A 20017-nucleotide genomic window follows, 5' to 3' on the forward strand; every position below is an offset into this window, starting at 1 on the left:
CTATCATATCCAAACCAGCCTAGATTTATATACCTCTTCACACATGAAATATCAATGAGCATAATTTTCTTAATAAAAATCTGGAGCTCAAAAGTCAGCTAATACTAAAAGGAATACAATTAAATTCATCCTGCATAGAAATGAATATAAAAGTTTAATAAGACACTCGCTAAATTTCAGAAGGTAGAAAAATATGCATAACTGCTAATGACTAAAAGTGAAAATAAATAACTGTTTTCGACATTGAGGTAGTTGAATGTGCAGAGTCCTTGGTACCTTATAAATCTAGATAATAAAATGTGAATAAACTATGCATTTTTATGGTCCCTGTCAGCAAGGTATCTAAGCTCTTGGGAGAGATTCTACTTATTTTAAAGCATTTATTCAGATGGATTCCACCCCCTCTACTTCAGGGATTCTGCATTCTTAAGCAAGGATGGAGGAGAAGGACTTGTGGTCCCCTTCCCCAGATTTCCCTCTTCTCTCAAATTTATGGATGCTAACTTCAGAGTGCAGATTCTGATCAGCAGAAACAGAGGGTTCTCTACCACGGCCCAATTATAGCTGGTGGGCCTGACTGGAAGCAAGAGTGTTGTTGAACGGGGTGGACAGTCAGGAAAATTAATAAGGATTCTTCTAGCTGAGGACATTCACACAGATTTAGCCAGTGAATCTTAGAGAGGTCACCCCCCTCTCTGGCTTCAACTGTTATCTCTGCACAAATGCGCTCAAACCTCTCACCTGGGCTCCAGTCCACGTGATACACTCTATCCCCACTCAGATACATCCCACTCTTTCTTTCCCAACTCAACAACCCAAACGGGACTCTGTAATTCCCCCTCAAATGCACTACTGTTCCCAACTCCTCCACCATCCCAGCTTCCAGACCAGAAATAACAAGGAATCCTTTAGTTCCTTCATTTCACATAGAAGTTGGAGAGTCACTTCTCCTTGGAGTGGGAAGGGTGTAGCTGGGAGGAGAGCAGGGGTAGGTTTTAGCTGGGAAGCTTCGTCCGTTATTGCTTACTGCCTCCTGGTGGCTGGTGGGAGAACAGCGAGGCGCTGGAGCACAGGCCTCCGAGTAGGCGGGCTCAACTGCCAGGAAGAGGGAGGCTAGGGTTACAGTCACCACGTACTTGAGAGACCAGAGGAAAGAAGAATCAAACCTAGGACAAAACTCACTCAGAGGCCAAGAAAATGACCAAACATGGAGCTTCTGAACAAAGGCTACTACCTGAGCAGGAACCAGAAACAGGGCAAGGTCCCTGGAAAGAGGGGAAGCCTCAGTAAGACCCTAGGACAGACCAAGGGGGAAGTTAAGAATGAAGAGAGATCAGAGGAAGGTCACAGGTCTTACAGGCCAGTTAGTTATTTCTAGCAGAAATAATCCTCATTTGAAGCAGAGGTACAGCACTTTTTACTTGACCTCACTTGGTGTGATGAGAGATTGCAAGATCCCAACACTCTACTTTGGGAAAAGACGGCTTATGGCATCTGTAGCATGCCTGCCAGTGATAGCATGTAAGTCTTTGGACAGAGCTGTGAAGAGAGACTTGCCAAAGGACAAAGAAGGCTCGCTGTGCCCCTCTCTATCCAGCAGGCAACAACAACAAATAGATGAAAACCACAGGAGATTCTCAGCCATTGCTCTATATTCACTAAAGCCTATCAGCCCCCTTGCGGGACTGGTCCTGCAGCTTCACTCTAGCCTCCACCCCGTCATCATCCTGAATCTCTGCCGGTATCATTGCACACCTGGGTTTATTCACAGGGTCTCCAAGATGGTATCTTAGTCCAAAGAGTCCTTAAGTATAGGAAAACGTGCTCAATTTCACTTAAAATAAGAGGAAGTAAGTTAAAACTATGCCGAGATGCCATTTCTCACTTGTCATATTGGTGAAAAATAAGCTTCACCAACACTCTGTTGATGAGACCGTGAATCATGTTGTTGACTGCGTGACACTGTGCGTGTCATACTGTTGGTGAGAGTGCAAAACAGCATAGCCTTCTGTAAGGGAAATTGACAATATTCATTAATCCTTGGTCTAGCAATCCCACCCGTAGCAATTTACCCTGAAAAATACATCTCCAATAATATGAGAAACCACAAGCATGCGATTATTGAGGAATTACTGGAGATAGCAAAATATTGGGAACAACCTACATGCCCACCCATGGGAGAATGGATGAATAAACTAGGATGCATATAAACAATGGAAGAGCATGCAGCTGTAAAAAAAAAAAAACATCCAGGCATACCTGTTTTATTGTGCTTCGGTTTACTGCACTTCAAAGATACTGCAGTTTTTACAAATGGAAGGTTTGTGGCAACCCTGTGTCAATCAAGTCTATTAGCGCCATTTTTTCCAAAAGCATTTGCTCATTTCATATCTCTGTGTCACGTTGTGGTAATTCTCACAATATTTCTAACTTTTATTTATTTATTATTATTATATCTGTTATGGTGATCTGTGATCAGTGACCTTTGATGTTACTACTATGACCTGCTGAAAGCTCAGATGATAGCATTTTTTAGCAACAAAGTATTTTAAATTAAGATATGTACATTGTTTTTAGACCTCATGCTATTGCACACTTAGTAGGCTTCAGCATAGTGTAAACATAACGTTTACATGCACTGGGAAACTAAAACAATCATGTGGCTCGTTTTATTGCAATATTCTCTTTATAGCGGTAGTCTGCAACCAAACCAGTGATATCTCCGAGGTGTGCCTTTAATGAGGAAGATACCTATGAACATATAGATGATTATAGGATGCACTAAGTGAAAAAAGTGAGACACAAAATAATGTACATATATATATATATATATATATATATGGTATGGTAATTTTGTATCAGAGAGAAAGGATAATAAGAATATACATGGTACTTACATATGAGCAAAAAGAAACACAGGGGAGATAAACCAGAAACTAATGCATTTGGTTGCCTGTAAAGGAAGGGGAAATGGGTTGGGAGGGCGTGAGACTTCTCTAAGAACCTTATTATCTAGTTGTGGCTTTTGAGCCATGATCATGTTTCACATACTTTAAAAAATCGACAATTTTTTTAAAAAAAACCTTAAATGTAATACAAATAGAAACAAATGAATGTACCTATACATCAACGGATAGCATAACCTCACAGATTTAAAACAGTCTGAGTAACTTTTGAACATAGTGCTCTGTACACCTTCAGTGGGATATATTCTAGGGACGAAAGGAATTGCAAAGAAATCTTGACCTCCACTTAGTACATTTGTTGTTGGTCATGGTATTGGTGGTGCAACGGAGCAGGACCCTAGGGTCCTTGCCCCCCATGTCCTCAGCTTGCCTTTTGTCTGTGGAAAAACTTTAGCCAAAGAATAAGTTTAATCAGAGAAGCAAGAGAATGCAGAAACAAAGCAAAACAGTCCAACAAGACTAAATAATAATAGTGTAGTCATTAAGCGTAGTCAAGGACCTTTAGCTCCTCCTCAAGGGCTGTAGATAATATTCTGAGCTGTATCCTGTGAGCTGTCTTATAGATACTGAAACCCCTACCAGGTGGAAGAAGTTAACTACATGATGATGAAACTGTAGCCATGATATAAGCTGCCACAATTCCGAGAAATGAAAACAAACCGACCCTGGAACTGAAGATTAACCGTACTTCATCAAGATGACGCTGGTCAGACCACTGCATGACCAATTTCAAGATGACTATCAGAGCTGACTGTGCTGTTTCTGCATGTAGTCCCCTCCCTCTGTCTATAAAAGCTCTTGCCCACTGATTTTCAGTGGGGGGAGTCGGCCTTTGGATAGGAGTCCGCCCTCCCCACTGGCTGCCAGCATCCGAAATAAAGGAAACTTTCCTTTCCACCCACTTGCTTCTTTATTGGCTTTTGAGTGGCAAGAAGCTGGACCCCACTTTCGGTAACAGCAGTGTAATTTGGAGCAAATGAGTAAACATATTGAAGCTGCTGGGAACCAGGGTTCTCCCTGAGGGAGAAACGAGATAATGAGGGAGGACAAGGAAGAGCCCTGAGGTGTACAATTGGTATTGGAGTTACAGTATGAGCTCATAATGTTTTAAAAAATACGTATTTCCTAGCTCTGTCCACTCAGAGGGTCTATAAGCACACACACACACACACACACACACACACACACACACATACACACATACACACACAGAGAGAGAGAGAAAGAGATGTGGTTATGTATGGATATAGCTGTAGATATATAAATATACAGAGATGTAAATATAGAACAAGAAAAAGCTAATGGAACAAAATGTTAACAACTGGTGAACCAAGGTGAAGGGTATATAGGTGTTCACTGTACTTGCAACTTTTCTGAGGGTTTATAATAGTTGAAGATAAAAATCAAGGGAAAAAAATAGTTTGTCTTTATCATTTCCGCCCATCTGGATTACAAGTTGGTTGCCCTTCTCTGGGCTTTTTCTAGCTCTGGTTTCTCTCCCTTGAGAGCCGGTGACCAGAACTGCCTACAGTAATTCAGGCACAGGAATGCCATCCCTGTAAGTCAGGGTGAGGGGCTTCCAACCTTGTTTCATATACTCCTTGGTAGGATCCTGTAGTACCAGACAGGATCAGATTCTCCAGGTACCAGCTATGGTGACTCCTCGGGCTCTTGCCAAGGATGGAATCAAAGTTTAGAGCCCTCATATGTGAACCACTCCAATCGCTAATTTACAAGTGCATTAAAACTTATTAGCCATTTTTCTGCCCACTTGCGTGAACTCATGAAATCTTTCCATGGACTATCCCCATTTATTAGATTCTCCGCAGCCTAGGAGAATTTAGTATTGCTGATGCACTCAACCAATATTCCCTGAGTATCAGGCACTATTTAGCACTGGAGGTACAGTAGTGAAAAAAGACAAAAGTTTCAGACATAATGGAGTTTATGTTAGTGATGGTAGGTAGATGATAGCAAATAAATAAGTAAAGAGTTGGTGATACAATTGATAGGAACAAAGCAGGCAAGGAGGATGGAGTCTGGGGTGGGGGTTAGGGAGTGGTTTGCAATTTTTAAATAAGACAGCCAGGGAAGGCGTCATTGAAAAGGTGACATTTAAGCAAAGACTGGAAGAGGTGAAAAGGTGAGTCACAGTGATACCTGGGGGAAGGATGTTCCAGGAAGTACAAGTATCCTGTGGTGGGAGCCGTCTGGCCTGACTAACAGGAAGCTAGCGGAAGCTGGAGCTGAGTGGCGAGAGTGAGGGAGAGGGCAGAAGGAGACCAGGCCATGAGGGGCAGGGCAGATGGTATTACTGGGCCTTGTAGGTCACCTGTAGGTCATTGTCAGCTTTTGCCCTTGACTTGAAGACAGGAGCCTCAGGAGGGTTCTGGGCACAGAAGTGACGTGGTCTGACTCACATTTCTAAAGTCTTAGCTAAAGTAAAACTCCTTCCCTGTGTGTTCTCTTTCAGACAATGTTGATTCACGAACGGATCTCTGAGGACACCTTTTTATTTCTTCATTTCAAAAGTCTCCTGCTAACTGATGACAGACTCTTCAAATAATAGCTAGAGCCGCCACCGAAGTACCATCACGGTTCTGTCATGGGGTCTGAAACGAGTGATGGCCATTCGTGGGTCTTTGGGGGTCACGCCCACATCTTTGAAGATGAAAAGAGGCATGGGAGAGATTAGAGGCTATGGAGAAGTGAGAATGAATGTGGGGGACACATAGGCCAGGAGGCCAAGCCTCGTGCTGGGGCGGGGAGCATGCTCAGGGTGGAGACACAATGCAATGGAAGCAAACAGGACTCTGTGATGTTGGGCGAGGGCAGGGAACCAGAGGGTGGAGACGTCCGTGCCCCATTGCAGCGCTGCTGAAATGGCCACAGCAGGTGAGTGACCAGGAGAGAGGCACAGTGCACTCCTCTCAGTTGTCACAGCTTAGAATCTACCACAGGAGTCTTGGTTTCTTCCATTTCCTGAAACCAGCCACTCTGCTGGACATAAACTTTGTGGTCTTTGGCCAGTGAGCCCAAGGCATGACCATCCAGGGAGACCCTCAGCTGGGGTTTCTTGGAGCCCTCTCTGTGGAGCTGGGTGGTCTTGTGTTCAGGTAGGGGTCTCTGGAGAGATGAGGGGTGAGATCTCATCCAAAGGACGGGTCTGAGAAGGGGCCTGGGACTTGGATGCATGCCTTATCTCTTCCCTCACCACCTCTTACCACAGTGACTGGAGCAGGGACATCACTCTGAGCCTTTCCTCCTGGGCTCTGCGTCTGTGTTCCTGTGCTCCTGTGCTCGCTGCATCGTGCCCTCCACGGGCAGGTATTTACAGAAGGATGCAGGTGAGCAAGTAAGGGGAGAGGGACCATCAAAACAGAAATACAAGTCCTCCTCCTCTGTCTACCCTCCTGGCCCTTTACGGTTCTTTTTATGACCATTATTTTTTATTAGGTTTTTTGATGTAAAAGGCAAAGAACTGGGACGCTACTGTCTTATCAGACCAATGGCATCAAGACCAGTAACACCAACTGGTTTTATGACACGACAGAGGAGAAATAATCAATGCATAAATTAGAGCTTTTAACATTGTTATAAACTCTGGAGCAGTAGGATTTAGTGACCAGGAGCAGGCCAAGATATGACAAAATTGTAATTGCGAGATAGGAAGTGATAGGAAGTGACACTATTTTTCACAGTAAAATAAAAAGAAGGGAAAGGAGAAAATGAAATGCACAGTCTTTGCCAGGCTAGGTTACAAATGATCCTTTCAAATTAAAAAATGCCAGGAACTTACGTGATATCGGCATTAGGGTGAAGCCCAAAGACTTCGGGGTTATCTAGGGATGGCAATGACTGGATGTATTCAAAATACTGGTCCAAGGTTTTGCACACGGGGATTTTATACCCGGTATAAAAACAGAATGATGGTTCAAACATCTTCTCACTGAACCAGACCTATATGGGAGAGAAAACAGGAGAAATAAAATTGATAAACATCTAAATGAAAACCCCAAACTGCCACTATCAAGGAGATAGGGTCACCTTATTTCCATCTTAATCATTTTTTATATTGGGTTTGAAAGTATCTTAACAAAACCACTGATAGTATAATTAGACATAGATTAAGAAAAGAGAGAGGCCACAACACAAAAACAATGAAACCCGGTCTTTGTTTAACACCAAAGAAGATACTTTCTAAGGGCGAGGAGGAGAGAGCCAGCCTTGCAAGCCCACCCTCTGCTGAAGTAATCTGATGACCCTCGAGCTCACTTTAAAGAGACGTGGGAATGTACTGCAGAAGCAATAACCAGACACATGAGAGCATATCTGGGCATTTTCACCACCTCCTTTCTCCCCGCAAACAGGGCTCATGCCTGGGGGCTTATGTTGTGCTCAGTGTGGCTCACAGTGGCGCTGAGCACTGCACACAAGCAGGAAAACTTCTTACAAACGTCTCCCTTCCCACCCTGAGCTGGAGAGCTCCCTCTGTTAATTAAGTTATGTCCCTGGACACAAGAACCAGATATATCCAACCATCTTACTGGTTTCCTTAAGACATCCTTTTCTCATTCTATATGAACTGATTATCTGTAAGGTAACAGTGAGAGGACAGATATATATTTGGTGTGAATAGACTTATTCTGAAGAGGAAAAAAAAATGCTGAATGCCTGTGAGCTTCATTTGAGGCAATAACTTCTGTGTCTAACGGAGTGATTTTCCCAGTAGGGAGGGAAATAATGGGATGGTGGGAGGAGCAGAAATGCAGGCAGGATGTCTGAATCACTCAGAGGACTCCGCGTGAAAAGAGAGGGGGATTGTGCCTTCCTTCGGTTGGTCATACTTTCTCTAGTATCTTCCCTCCATATCCTTCTTCTTCCAGCTCTTTTTAGGTCCAGTGATTGCTCTGAAATACCCTGTGTACTGGTTTTCTTCATTTTTTACTCATCACAGTTCTATCCTATTCAACTCCTGTCCACAAGGCCTTGAGCTTAGAAAAGGAACGGAATGCAAAGATGAGACACACACAGTCCTTTCCTTCAAGGAGCTTGTGACACAGTAGAGAGATAAGCCAGTTACATAATAACCACAAGATAAAGTGCACGAAGGTAAGAGACAGAGGAAATAAAAATAAGCAAAGTACTAAGGAGGCTTAAAGCCAAGGAGAAAGAATAGCCAGATGGATGTCAGGTAAAGCTTTATCTAGGAGGTGATTTTGGAGATAAGCCTTGAAGGATAGAATTTTGACAAAGGAACTTGTCAAAGAGACCACACACGCAAAAAAACTGATGCAAAAATGTGAGGCAGGGCTTCCCTGGTGGCGCAGTGGTTGAGAGTCTGACTGCCGATGCAGGGGATACGGGTTCGTGCCCCGGTCCGGGAAGATCCCACATGCCGCGGAGCGGCTGGGCCTGTGAGCCATGGCCGCTGAGCCTGCGCGTCCGGAGCCTGTGCTCCGCAACGGGAGAGGCCACAACGGTGAGAAGCCCGCGTACCGCAAAAAAAAATAAAAAATGTGAGGCAGGTTGGGTAAATGATGAAATCACTGTATTTACCCTAAGGTAAATATAATGCAGTGGTAAGAGATCGGACAGAAAAAAGGAAGTGAGGTCACATTGTGGATGACTATGGATATCAGGGTGAGGACTAGTGCTTAACTTAAAAAATGGGGAGCAGTTGAAAGTCATTAAAGAAAAACAGTGCTATGATTTTGGTCATTATTTATAAAGATTAGTTTTTTAGGGATGTGGATGACTAGGGGGGGCAAAGGCCATGGGGTCTTCAGCACACAGACAACAAATGACCACACTGAGTTTTGTGTTGCCAGATGACATATGTGTATAAAAGGAAAATGAAGTTTCCTCTTGTTTTTCCACTACTTTATTTATAAAGTACAAAAGTATAAATTGTAAATCCACAAATAGCTAGACTCAAAAACACAAAAGTAGTTGAGTTTCACCAAATTTGGAGGACGTTTTTGGTATAATCAAAATACAGAGTATGAAGTCTACATGGAATTACTTTGGGAGACTCTAGAAGGTACCCTACAAAAATAAGCAGTCATCCTCCAAGGACAATGAATAAGGTTCTACAATTATTGGTTTTAAGGGAGACATACCATAAGATGCTGAGAACAGAGAAAACAAATAAGGGTTCAAAGATAAGCCCCAAACTGAAAGTCATAGGGAAAGAGGATCCCATCTGAAGGCACCGGTTTACAACTGAAGTGATCTTCACTCAGGCAATTCTGGATAACATGGTCGGGGTAAAGGGGCAGCAGAGGACAGGCCTTTGCCTCCCTAGTCATTCACATTCTATGTCTATTTGAAGAAATTTATTAAGCTGAATGTTTATGTTTTTCTATACTGGGCTATCTTACATATTTTTTTTAAAGTAGGTTAAGAATTTTTTTTTAATTTATTAAGCAAATACTAAGTAAAGGTCAATTCCCTTTCCTCATCTTCCTTGACCTCTCTCAGTTGACATTTCTTCTTTCTCAATACATTAAAATACTTGGGGCCTTGTCCTTAGCTTCTTTTTTTTTTTTCCTTCCCTTTCTCTACACTTTCTTCTTAGATGATGATCTCATCTAATATCTTGACTTTAAATGCCATCTGTATAAGACAAATTCCAAATCTTTTTCTCCAGCCCTGAGCTCTCTCCTGAGCTCCACACCTGTAAATCCAACTGCCTTGTTTATCTTCATTCATTCTCTTATTCAACAAATATTTACTGAGCGCCTACTACGTGAAAGATTCCATTCCAGATGCTGGGAATTTGGTAGTGATGTAAACAAGCAAAGTGCCTGCCCTTATGGAGCTTACAGTCTTGGACAACTGCACTTGGGTGTCCAGTAAGCATCTCAAAGTTTACATGATCAAAACAGAATTCCTAATTCCTATCCCCAGCCAATAAAACTCATTTTTTCCCTGCAGTTCTTTCCTTTCTCTGTAAATAGTCCCATTCTCCATCTAGTTGCTTAGGTCAAAACTAGGAGTGATCCTTGACCAACCCCCTTCCTTCCCCATCAGCATTCTGCTGGTAGTATCTGTACAATATATCCAGAATCTAACCACCTCTCACAGTCTCCAGTGCCAAAACTCCAATTTTAGGTACTTGTACAGTTATTCTAACACAAAGTATGCTTACTAAGACATCTTTTTTTTTTCTCTTTTGAACCTCAGACACAGAGTTGAGTTTATCATACTCCTGCATTTTATTATTCTCACGACTCTAGACCCTTTTTATTTTAGTTTCTCCCTCTTCAGCCCTGATATCCACTCCCAGCCTCCTTCCCTTTGAGGGCTTCTGTTTAAAGATATTGATGTACATCCTTGAATTCATGTATTTATCCTTGAGAAATATACATGTACCACTTTATAGATCTCATTTTATTTTTTAAAGCTCTGCACTCAACACTATGTTCCTAAGATCTATGCATGATGTCATATGGATCATTTCTTCCAAGTGCTGCATTGTATTCCATGATAGGCATCTATAACATTTAACTCATCTATTCCTCTGTGACAGACTCCCAGGTTGCTTTCCACTTCCCACTATCCCAAACAATACTATGAATAATATCTTTGTACATGTCCACAGGCTTGTCTGAGAATTCCTCTGGGACATACACTCAAGAGTGGGATTCTGGTTCAGAGGGTAGTCATATAATACACGCTTCTTTTTTTTTTTTTTTTTTTTTAAATCATCCTTAGTTTGGCCATGCTGCACGGCATGTGGGATCTTAGTTCCCCAACCAGGGATCGAACCTGCTCCCACCCTGCAGTAGAAGCGTGGAATTTTAGCCACTGGACTGCCAGGGAAGTCCCCATACATGCTTCATATGACTAAGTGCCACCAGATTGCACCCTTGAAGGGTGTGCAATAGTATTACATGTGCTCGCCCACTACTGCTTATCTATTCTCTTAGGCTTCTTATCTATTCTTTTAGGCTTCTTCGGCCTCACAGTGGATGCTGTAATGCACTACCAGATCCTTCTCCAGGACCTAGGCACTCGCTCCCCCAGCTGTCTGGAGTACTGGCTACTGAGGGCTCACAACATTGTCCCTCCCAGGAATTGCCCTGGCAGAAAGGAGCTGCCTCAACCAAGATCATGCCCTGGGGGAAGGGATGACCCACAAGCAGATCTCCATCTCAGAGTCTGTTTCTGGAGAACCCAACCTATGATGGTCACCTGCAGCTCCACACACAATATTGTCATGACATTTTTATACATATCCATTCGTGGGCTTTTTCTAGAAATGTTCTGGGATGTTTACCCAGGATACTTAGTTTCAGTAAATCTTGCCCAATTGCTTCCCCAGAGATCTGTACCAGATATGCCTCCACACATCCTTACCAACGCTTATCATCCACCTTTCTCCACATTCACTTTAAGAAAAACTCGCAAATACTAGTAAGGGTTGAAAAAAAATTCAGATTTCTGGTCAACCTCCAGTTTACCAAAATACCCTCAAAGCTTATGCCTTGTTGTTGAGGTCTTAATTTTGTTAAAAGGGGAAAAAAATCAAAGAATTAACAACTTAGATCCTAATATAAAGAACTCAGATAACGGTAAAATACTCCTATATCTGATTTTTTTCCGCTCAGGTAATGTATTTTGCTTCTTTAACGTGTAAAAGTTTTAGGAATAACTTGAATCTGGTAGATGTACTTATACTATTCACCCTTGATGTGAAAGCCAGAATTGCTAAGAATAATATTCTCTAGAAAATGTTTACCCACATGATATATGCAGATTTTACTGGGAACAGAGGAAAAAATGAACACTTCATCAATTTTCAATTGTCTGTCCTAATGGAAAGAGATGAGAAAACTCAAATTTTGGTTCATTCTCCAATCACTTATCTTGGGGCTTCAAATCGCCCTGAAGCCTTGCAATCAGAGGATAAGGCAGAGATATTATGTCCAGTATTTTTATAGGAGGGGAAGTGGGGAAAGTCCGTGGACATGAGCAGCTAATCTATACAGGAGAAGATTCATAGACCATTGAGAGTTGACCCTTGTTCTGTCCTGGACCACAAGTAGATTGTTAGTTGGTTTGGTTGGGTTTGGTTTGGTTTGGTTGGCTGATTCTTTTCAGCAGCTCTGCTCTATATTTTTTTTCCTTTTAAGTTTGGCTTACCTGCTACAAACAAAAAATATTCTTGTTTAATAGGAAGATGCAATGAGATGTACATCCATGCTTTTTTTTTTTTCTAAACTGACTTACTCTAGCGAAGCAATTAAGCAGACGTTTATCAAAGTCATCCGTGACTCTGCCCCCATACTGTACTTCTCCGATCATGTACCGAACAGTACTCCACGACACGCCCTTTATTAAAAACAGAAAAGAATTATTCATTGTCAACCCAAACAAATAGTTCTAAACATTTTGGATCTTCCTCTAAAAGAAAGGTCTGGAAAAGGAAGCACTAGCTAGACTGCATTTAAAATTACTCATTATCTTATATTAATAACTCTTTTGCTCTTACATGACTGGAACTGCTATGTTTTGTTTTGTTCACCAAAGAAAAATCTACAGTACTAAACGTTGGTGAATATATTGCTCATTGATTATTTAAAATAGGGGGAAAAGACTATTTTTCAGTCTGTGGATGTAATTATCTGTAATACTCATTATAGTAATGCCAAGCTGTTAGAGAAGAAAAAAGTCACGTTTAGTGAAGAAAGGAGAAAAATCAAGTAATCAATGCTCTAATATGCTTTCTTAGTAATATATTTTCTGAAACAGTATAAGAACAACTAGAACATTATTCACAAGACTTTTCTACAATGCAATCCTTTCCTGTTTCATTATGTGAGCTATGACTATATCAAAATATTTATCAATTTCCATAGCAATCTTACACTACATTACATTTCAGATATAAATAGTTTTTTTATTTTAAAAGATGCTTCAATACATTTGGGGTAGGAGAAGTAAGGATGCTTAATTTTTATTTAATCTCTCTTGGTTAAAATTTTATTTTTCAGCTTCATTGCCTTTCAAAGCAACTATTTCAAGGTAATTGTCATTTGTATATACCAAAATGATAAACAGTCCCAGAATACGAACCCATATGATATAATTTTTCATCAAAATGTCCTACTCAATTTAATATCCCTTTGTAATTTCTAAGAAAAATTATGGTTTGATTCTAGATTTCCCCCCTACCCGGAAATAATTCATCATGGCTCACTGTCATCATACTGATACTGCAAAATGTATGATTATCTTTGAGATCTACTATGAGAAGGAAGAGAGGGAGAGACAATAGGAAACTTGTATTTATTGAGCCCTGATTATGTACCATACACTGTGCTTTCACAAATGCTAGCCCATTTATTCCTCACGGAAACCATGGCCATTTTATAGATGAGGAAACAGGCTCTGAGAGGCTCATAAAATTCCTCAAGATCATGGAAAAAACAGATTTCCAACTCCTTGCAACACTTGTGTGAAAGGACAACTGGGTTTGTGTTCTTAGCTCGGTGACCTTGAGGAAGTCCCTTGTCTTCTCTTGTCTAGTATGTCATCAGTAAAATGGGGATCATAGTAACACCTTGGGTATCTACCTCACTGAGCTGTGAAAATAAAAACGAGACCCTGCACATGCGAGCACTTTGAAAACTGTGAAGTGTTACACAAGGATCAGTGACCATTATTCAAATCATTGCTATTTATCTGCATAAGCTTAAGTGTCTGTTAAGATGTGACTTAAGGTACAAAAGAACTTTTACATGGGCTGGGAGATATTCTCATTTCTGAGGATTCTGAGGAAGCATGAGTGAGATAAAGGAAGAAAAGTCTGATTTAAGGTATATATTCTCTTGAAGTACACTGTGGCACTTGGATGTGACATGAAGAAGGCTGTGGTATTTCTCAACACAATGAGTTCCTTTGTCAGGGCTCTGCCTCTGTTGTGCATGTCCTCAGGAAAGAGAGAGATTGGGTGGAGGGGGACACAAGTGTGAGATGGAGAGTCCCAGTGCGCTCCTATGGGCAGTAGGGGTGTGAGTGGAAATGGCTGGACCAGTAAACAGGTGATTGGAATGACTGGTCTCCTTTGGGAGAGCTGGGGGGAACCTCAGCAGAGCCACTGCTTATCCCAGACTGGGAATGTCTGTAGAACTTTGATTTAAGGATGGCAATGAAGACAGAAAAAAGAAACAATTTCACTCACTTTCTTAATATCGCATTCATCAAGGTGATTCTGAATAAACTGAACGCTGGCTGAAAAGTCAGCAGAATTGAATTCATAAGGAATATTCCATCCTAAGGGACCAAATTTGCGTCGCTCCTTAAAAACAACAGAGAAAAGTAATTGAGCAAGAGTTTTAAATTGTATTGCAGCTGATACCTGTTTTTATTATTAAAACATAAAGTACAGTAAAATTAAGGCATGATATTGAAATAAGTTGACATCATAAAAGAACAGTATATGATTTTGGATATAGTAACAAATAGAGATATTACTCCTTGGCTCTAGAAGGCTTTCAAGAGCAAATCTCCAAATATTTGCCAAACTGGAGTTCTTGGGTTTAAAAAGTGTAGGTCTCCATTGTCAACTCAAAAAGTGTAGTAGGTGCTCAATAAAAATCTGTTGAATGAATTAATTTATTCTAAACTGGACTGTTGAAAGTTTCAAATGTTAAATGCAAGGGTTTGAATTTTAGTTTTTTAAGGTGAATGACTTAAGCACTCAAGGGCATTTAGACTTCCTGCTAGTTTCACTTTGTAATCTTGCAGTTTCAGATTTTGCAAACTAAACATTTTCTATGGTAAAACATGACATCTCTCTCTTAAAACATTCATATTGCCTTCATTTGTCTCTCCTGTGAAACAGCGGCTGTTTCAAATCACCAAATTACTCGTAAATAATCAAATGAGGCTCAGGCCAAATGACTCAATTGCTTTGATATTCTGGAGACCATTTTAAAGGTATGTGAGTGTTAGAACTGATATTTCCAGGCCGTCATCACCTAGTACACAACACGGATTAACTCAAACATTACCATACCATCAGCTTTCCCTGCCACAGCACACAATCAGTCTCTCTAAGAAAAGTCCAATTATTTATTCAGGTTAGCTCCCAGAACTTTGACCCTGGTGCCTCTCCATATGGAGAGTAGAATTCTAATACATGTATGGGAAGATGTAATTCTACTTCTCTACCTCTAAATGTATACTAACTTTTCTCTCTTTTGCCTTCCCTAACCCAACACACACACACACACACACACACACACATACACACACACACACACACACACACGCACACATTGTTTTCACAAGCCATTCCAATACTTCTTCTTGCAGCTGTTCCATGCTTTAGATCTTGAATAACACTACCATTTAAAGGAATCTAAATGAATTGCAGTTTGGACAAATTCACGGACAAGTCAGAAAAGAAATTGAGATACTGAGAAGCTTTAATTACTGATTTTTTTAGGATATGCTTTTAAGATTTTTTTATATAAATTTATTTTATTTATTTTTGGCTGCATTGAGTCTTCATTGCTCCACGTGGTCTTCCTCTAGTTGCGTTGAGCAGGGACTACTCTTCTTCCTTGCAGTGCACGGGCTTCTCATTGTGGTGGCTTCTCTTGTTGCAGAGCTCGGGCTCTAGAGCACAGGTTCAGTAGTTGTGGCGCACAGGCTTCGTTGCTCCACGGCATGTGGGATCTTCCTGGACCAGGGCTCGAACCCATGTCCCCTGTATTCGCAGGAGGATTTTTAACCACTGCGCCACCAGGAAGTCCTCTTTTAAGATATTAAATAAAACATCAAAATTAATTTGGGTCCAGATGTCCACCCTGGGAGGTCAGACTGAGGGCAAACAACCCTTAAAAATGTCAACTACTGGGCTTCCCTGGTGGCGCAGTGGTTGAGAGTCCGCCTGACGATGCAGGGGACACGGGTTCGTGCCCCGGTCCGGGAAGATCCCACATGCCGCAGAGCGGCTGGGCCCGTGAGCCATGGCCGCTGAGCCTGCGCGGCCGGAGCCTGTGCTCCGCAACGGGAGAGGCCACAACAGCGAGAGGCCCGCGTACCGCAAAAAACAGAAACAACAACAAGAAATGTCAACTACTAGCGTTATTTCTAGAGCTGTTCTTCTTTAGGTTAGGCTGTCAGGTGTTGGACATTTGCATGGCGTGACTCCCCACTCCTTAGCTAATTAGACCAAAGGTGAGCAATCAGCCTAAGAAGAGCCAACAATATCCCTTCTCCCAGGAATTTGGACTTAGAGTTCAGAACAGGTATTCAGAGTTTGTCCTAGTCAGAACTTAAACCAGAGAGGTTTGTAAACTGAGGAGCTGTGAAGAACCATCTTCCACCTTGAACACAGAGAAGATTAGGAGGAGCCATGGGGTTGGGAGGAGGCCTTGACAGGAGGAGACACATCTCCCATTTTTGTCTCCCCTTTTGTACCTGCGCCTCGGGAGAAGGATCATGGTTGTCTAATAAACAAACATGTGAGTTGATTATTATCAGCATGAAAGGCACTCTCTCTCACTCTCCGGAGGGTCAATTAGGAAGCTGACGTGTGGTTTTGAATTTCTTGCATGGGTCCCAAGAAGCACTATGGTGAACCTCCTCCAGGTTGCTCTAGGAGCAAGGGGGGCCTGGAGGGTCTATGGGGTACTAACACGAAAATGCGTTCAGCTAACACTTGAAGCTCTGGGATTTCTTCCACCTTGAGGGCTTCAAAGAGAAGAATGCTAACCACTTACGAACCAAACACAAATGTTTTCCCATTTTTTCAAAAAAGAGAATCAACTCTAAAACAGTTTTACCTGTTTTGACTTAGTTTTTAAAATTTACTGTTCAATTAGTAGGAGACTGAATGAACAACAATTCTTTCTTTCCAATTACTGAAGCTGCTTAAATTGGCTCTGTGGAAACACTCCCGTTTACATGCACTGAGCAATTGCAATTCAGTTGCTCCTTAAAATGTGATCTTTGAAAATTGCCCTAATGCTGAGGTTTGCTTCATTTTATGTTACTTACTATCAATTTTTATTTAAAATGTTCAGTTTTTAGGTTGGTTCACTAAAGTCATAAACTGTTTAACTCCTTTTAGAAAAAAAGACAAAATGTGGTGTCTTTTCTTTCACAAATGAGGTCATTTCACTTTCTTGCTATTTTTTTTTTTTTTTTTTTTTTACTCACTGACCCCTGTAAGTGACAATAAAGAAAAAAACAACCCCTAAGTATCATCTTGGAATGATATCAGGGTAGACTCAAACCACTGGGACTTAATCATTTGGAAGCTCAAAAACAGAGGACTTTGCTAGAATTTGGAATATTTGGCATACTGAATCTCTCCAATCCAATTAGTATTTTTGAAACTATAGGATGAGTCTTATGTTTAGAAAAATATTAGGATGAGTCCAATAATAGAAAAATATTAGAATCAGTGCATTTTCAAGAAGTTTTAATCTAGTTGAGAAAATAAGACAAAACAGGAAAGGACAACAGGGTACTAAATATAATTAACTGTCAAAATTTCACAGGTGATAAGCTTGAAGAAGACATTCAATCAAGGGCTCCTGGGAAGAATGAAACTGAAGCTGGTCTTTGAAAAGAAGGGAGAAAAGAATCCCGGGCTTAGCAAAGGTCAGGAGCAAAGACAGGAATGCAAAGTTCACGATTCATCCAGAAGGAAGCTGCAGGACTGTGCCACTGCAGCAGAGGACAACCTCTGGTGAGTAGCTGGAACTACATCCCCACGTGATGATTCAGGGATGAAACATAGACAGATTTGATGTTAGGAGAAAGAGCTAAAACCTGACTCAACAGAAGGGAGTTATTATCCATTATTAAGTTGGAGGTGATGATTTTAGGAAGACTAGTCTACTCCCTACTAGATTGAACCAATAAGCTTCCTTCTTTTTATTCCAAAGAATATATAAAACACAACTACTAGTGAAATATGGAAAACTTGGAATACTCCTTAGAACACCGAAGAGAGGCTGTTCAATGGAGTCATCATTTTAATGATGTCAAAGCTATTTCCAGTTTTATGTTAGAACCTACCTCAGTCCAATGATCCCCCGCCTCTCACAGTCCAGTGCAGATTCACTTCAGTCCCATCTTTAAAACAAAGCTCTCTGTGGAGCATCACACCTATTTATTTAATAACTGGAGTTAGCATAAGATGAAAAATGCAATCTATACTAGACAATATAAGGGAAGCTTGAATAGGTAAAAATAATTAACAGAAATGGTCAGAACCACTGGGAAACACTACAGAGGTACGTGTAAAAGATCTTCTTAAAAATCTGTATCATGTTACTGTAATTATTTTGAAGAGATTTGCACTAAGAACTTTATAATCACACCTCCCCAAAGAGAGAACTGTTATAAACAGTATTAAATTTGAAGGGAGTGTTTGTCAAGGCTTAAACATAAAAAATATGTCAGAGGGGCTTCCCTGGTGGCGCAGTGGTTGGGAGTCTGCCTGCCGATGCAGGGGACACGGTTCGTGCCCCGGTCTGGGAAGATCCCACATGCCGCGGAGCGGATGGGCCCGTGAGCCATGGCCGCTAAGCCTGTGCGTCCGGAACCTGTGCTCCACAACGGGAGAGGCCACAGTGGTGAGAGGCCCACGTACCGCAAAAAAAAAAAAAAAGAGAAAAAAAAAAATATATATATATATATATATATATATATATGTCAAAGAAGTAAACACTTTTCTGAATGAGGAACTGTTAACAGTGGTACTCTCTGAGCCCCATAGATATGGCCATTTTTATTAAATATTAAACAAATATTTTAAGAGCCATGGTAAAATTTCCGAGTTTGCAACTGCCAGTGCAGGCCCTTAGAACTCCTAATCAAAGATTCTTGCAGTAAACCTCACAAAGCTGTGTATAAGCCATAAGAAAAGTCCCAAATGTGGGCTTCAATGTGGGTGAGCCAAGGTGAGGGGGAGAAATATCCAAACCATGAAAAGGTCATAAAAATGACTAAAGACTCCTCCCTTAAGGGCAGTGGCTCTTTGGGAATTATTCTCCACTCTCACTGCATATTAGAATCACTTGGGAAGTTTTTAAAAGGTCTGAGCTCTTCACGCCGATGCCTCCTCCAGGGGATTCTGGGGCCCAGGCAATGGCTGAGGACCACTGCTTAAGATGCTCACGGGTCCAACGTACTGCACTACAAGGGGCAGTATATTGACTATCAATAGGAACAAAACAGGAAACATTATTGTGACCTGCAGGAGGTGTTGGGAGGAGACTACAAACGGAACTGTTGAAGAACTGTTGAATTTCAGAAGACCAAGACTTTGGAGGAAGGTATGTTTAAAATTAAAATCCTGAAGGGTGAGTGTGGGCTTGCTCTGAAGGCCAGAACAGTGCTACACTGGACTTTCTGGCAAGATGTAGAGAGAGAATATTGAGGCCAGAGGGAAGTTTCCCCCTAGAGTCATCTTCAAGAGGATGCGGGAGGACTTCTCTGGTGGTGCAGTGGTTGAGAATCCACCTGCCAGTGCAGGGGACATGGGTTCGAGCCCTGGTCTGGGAGGATCCCACATGCCGCAGAGCAACTGGGCCCATGAGCCACAATTACTGAGCCTGTGCTCTAGAGCCCGTGAGCCACAACTACTGAGCCCAGGTGCCACAGTTGCTGAAACCCACGCGCCTAGAGCCCGTGCTCAGCAACAACAGAAGCTGCTGCAGTGAGAGGCCCGCACGCAGCGGTGAAGACCCAACACAGCCATAAATAAATAAATAGATAAAAGAGGATGTGGGAAACGTTCTCAGAAGTAGTGGCCAAATAAGCGGAGGCATGCCCCCTGGTGCTGGGGATGAAAGGCTCCCACGGCGAGGGCAGGAGGGCTGGCTGGCCGAGGCAGAGACATCAGCCGACTGCAGCAAGAGCGGCCGCTGCTGCAGTAACCTCCTGGCCAACGTGGAGGTCGAGCTCCTGGAGGAGAGGGGAGGGAGCCAGGGGGAGTAGGAAGCAAGCAGAGCTTAGTGCAGAAGTGGCTGGTGCAACTATGCAGGTTGCCATGGCAGCGCACCCCCTTCTACTGG

The 20017-nt window shown here is 41.9% G+C and overlaps 1 protein-coding gene across 1 annotated transcript in view; it reads right to left on the bottom strand.

Moving 5' to 3' along the window:
• The window catches only part of DNAH8 (dynein axonemal heavy chain 8), a 323816-nt gene that overhangs the window by 33006 nt on the left and 270793 nt on the right, over positions 1–20017 (bottom strand). The window contains exons 86-88 of the mRNA XM_029243162.1: positions 14158–14274; positions 12204–12305; positions 6766–6926 (exon numbers count right to left, since the gene is read on the bottom strand). Coding sequence (XP_029098995.1) covers positions 6766–6926; positions 12204–12305; positions 14158–14274 — 380 coding nt within the window. The remainder of the gene's footprint in view (positions 1–6765; positions 6927–12203; positions 12306–14157; positions 14275–20017) is intronic.

The sequence above is a fragment of the Monodon monoceros genome, unplaced genomic scaffold, assembly GCF_005190385.1.
Source record: "Monodon monoceros isolate NGI ecotype Baffin Bay Population unplaced genomic scaffold, NGI_Narwhal_1 Super_Scaffold_3, whole genome shotgun sequence".
In the NCBI taxonomy this organism is placed as follows: Eukaryota; Metazoa; Chordata; class Mammalia; order Artiodactyla; family Monodontidae; genus Monodon; species Monodon monoceros.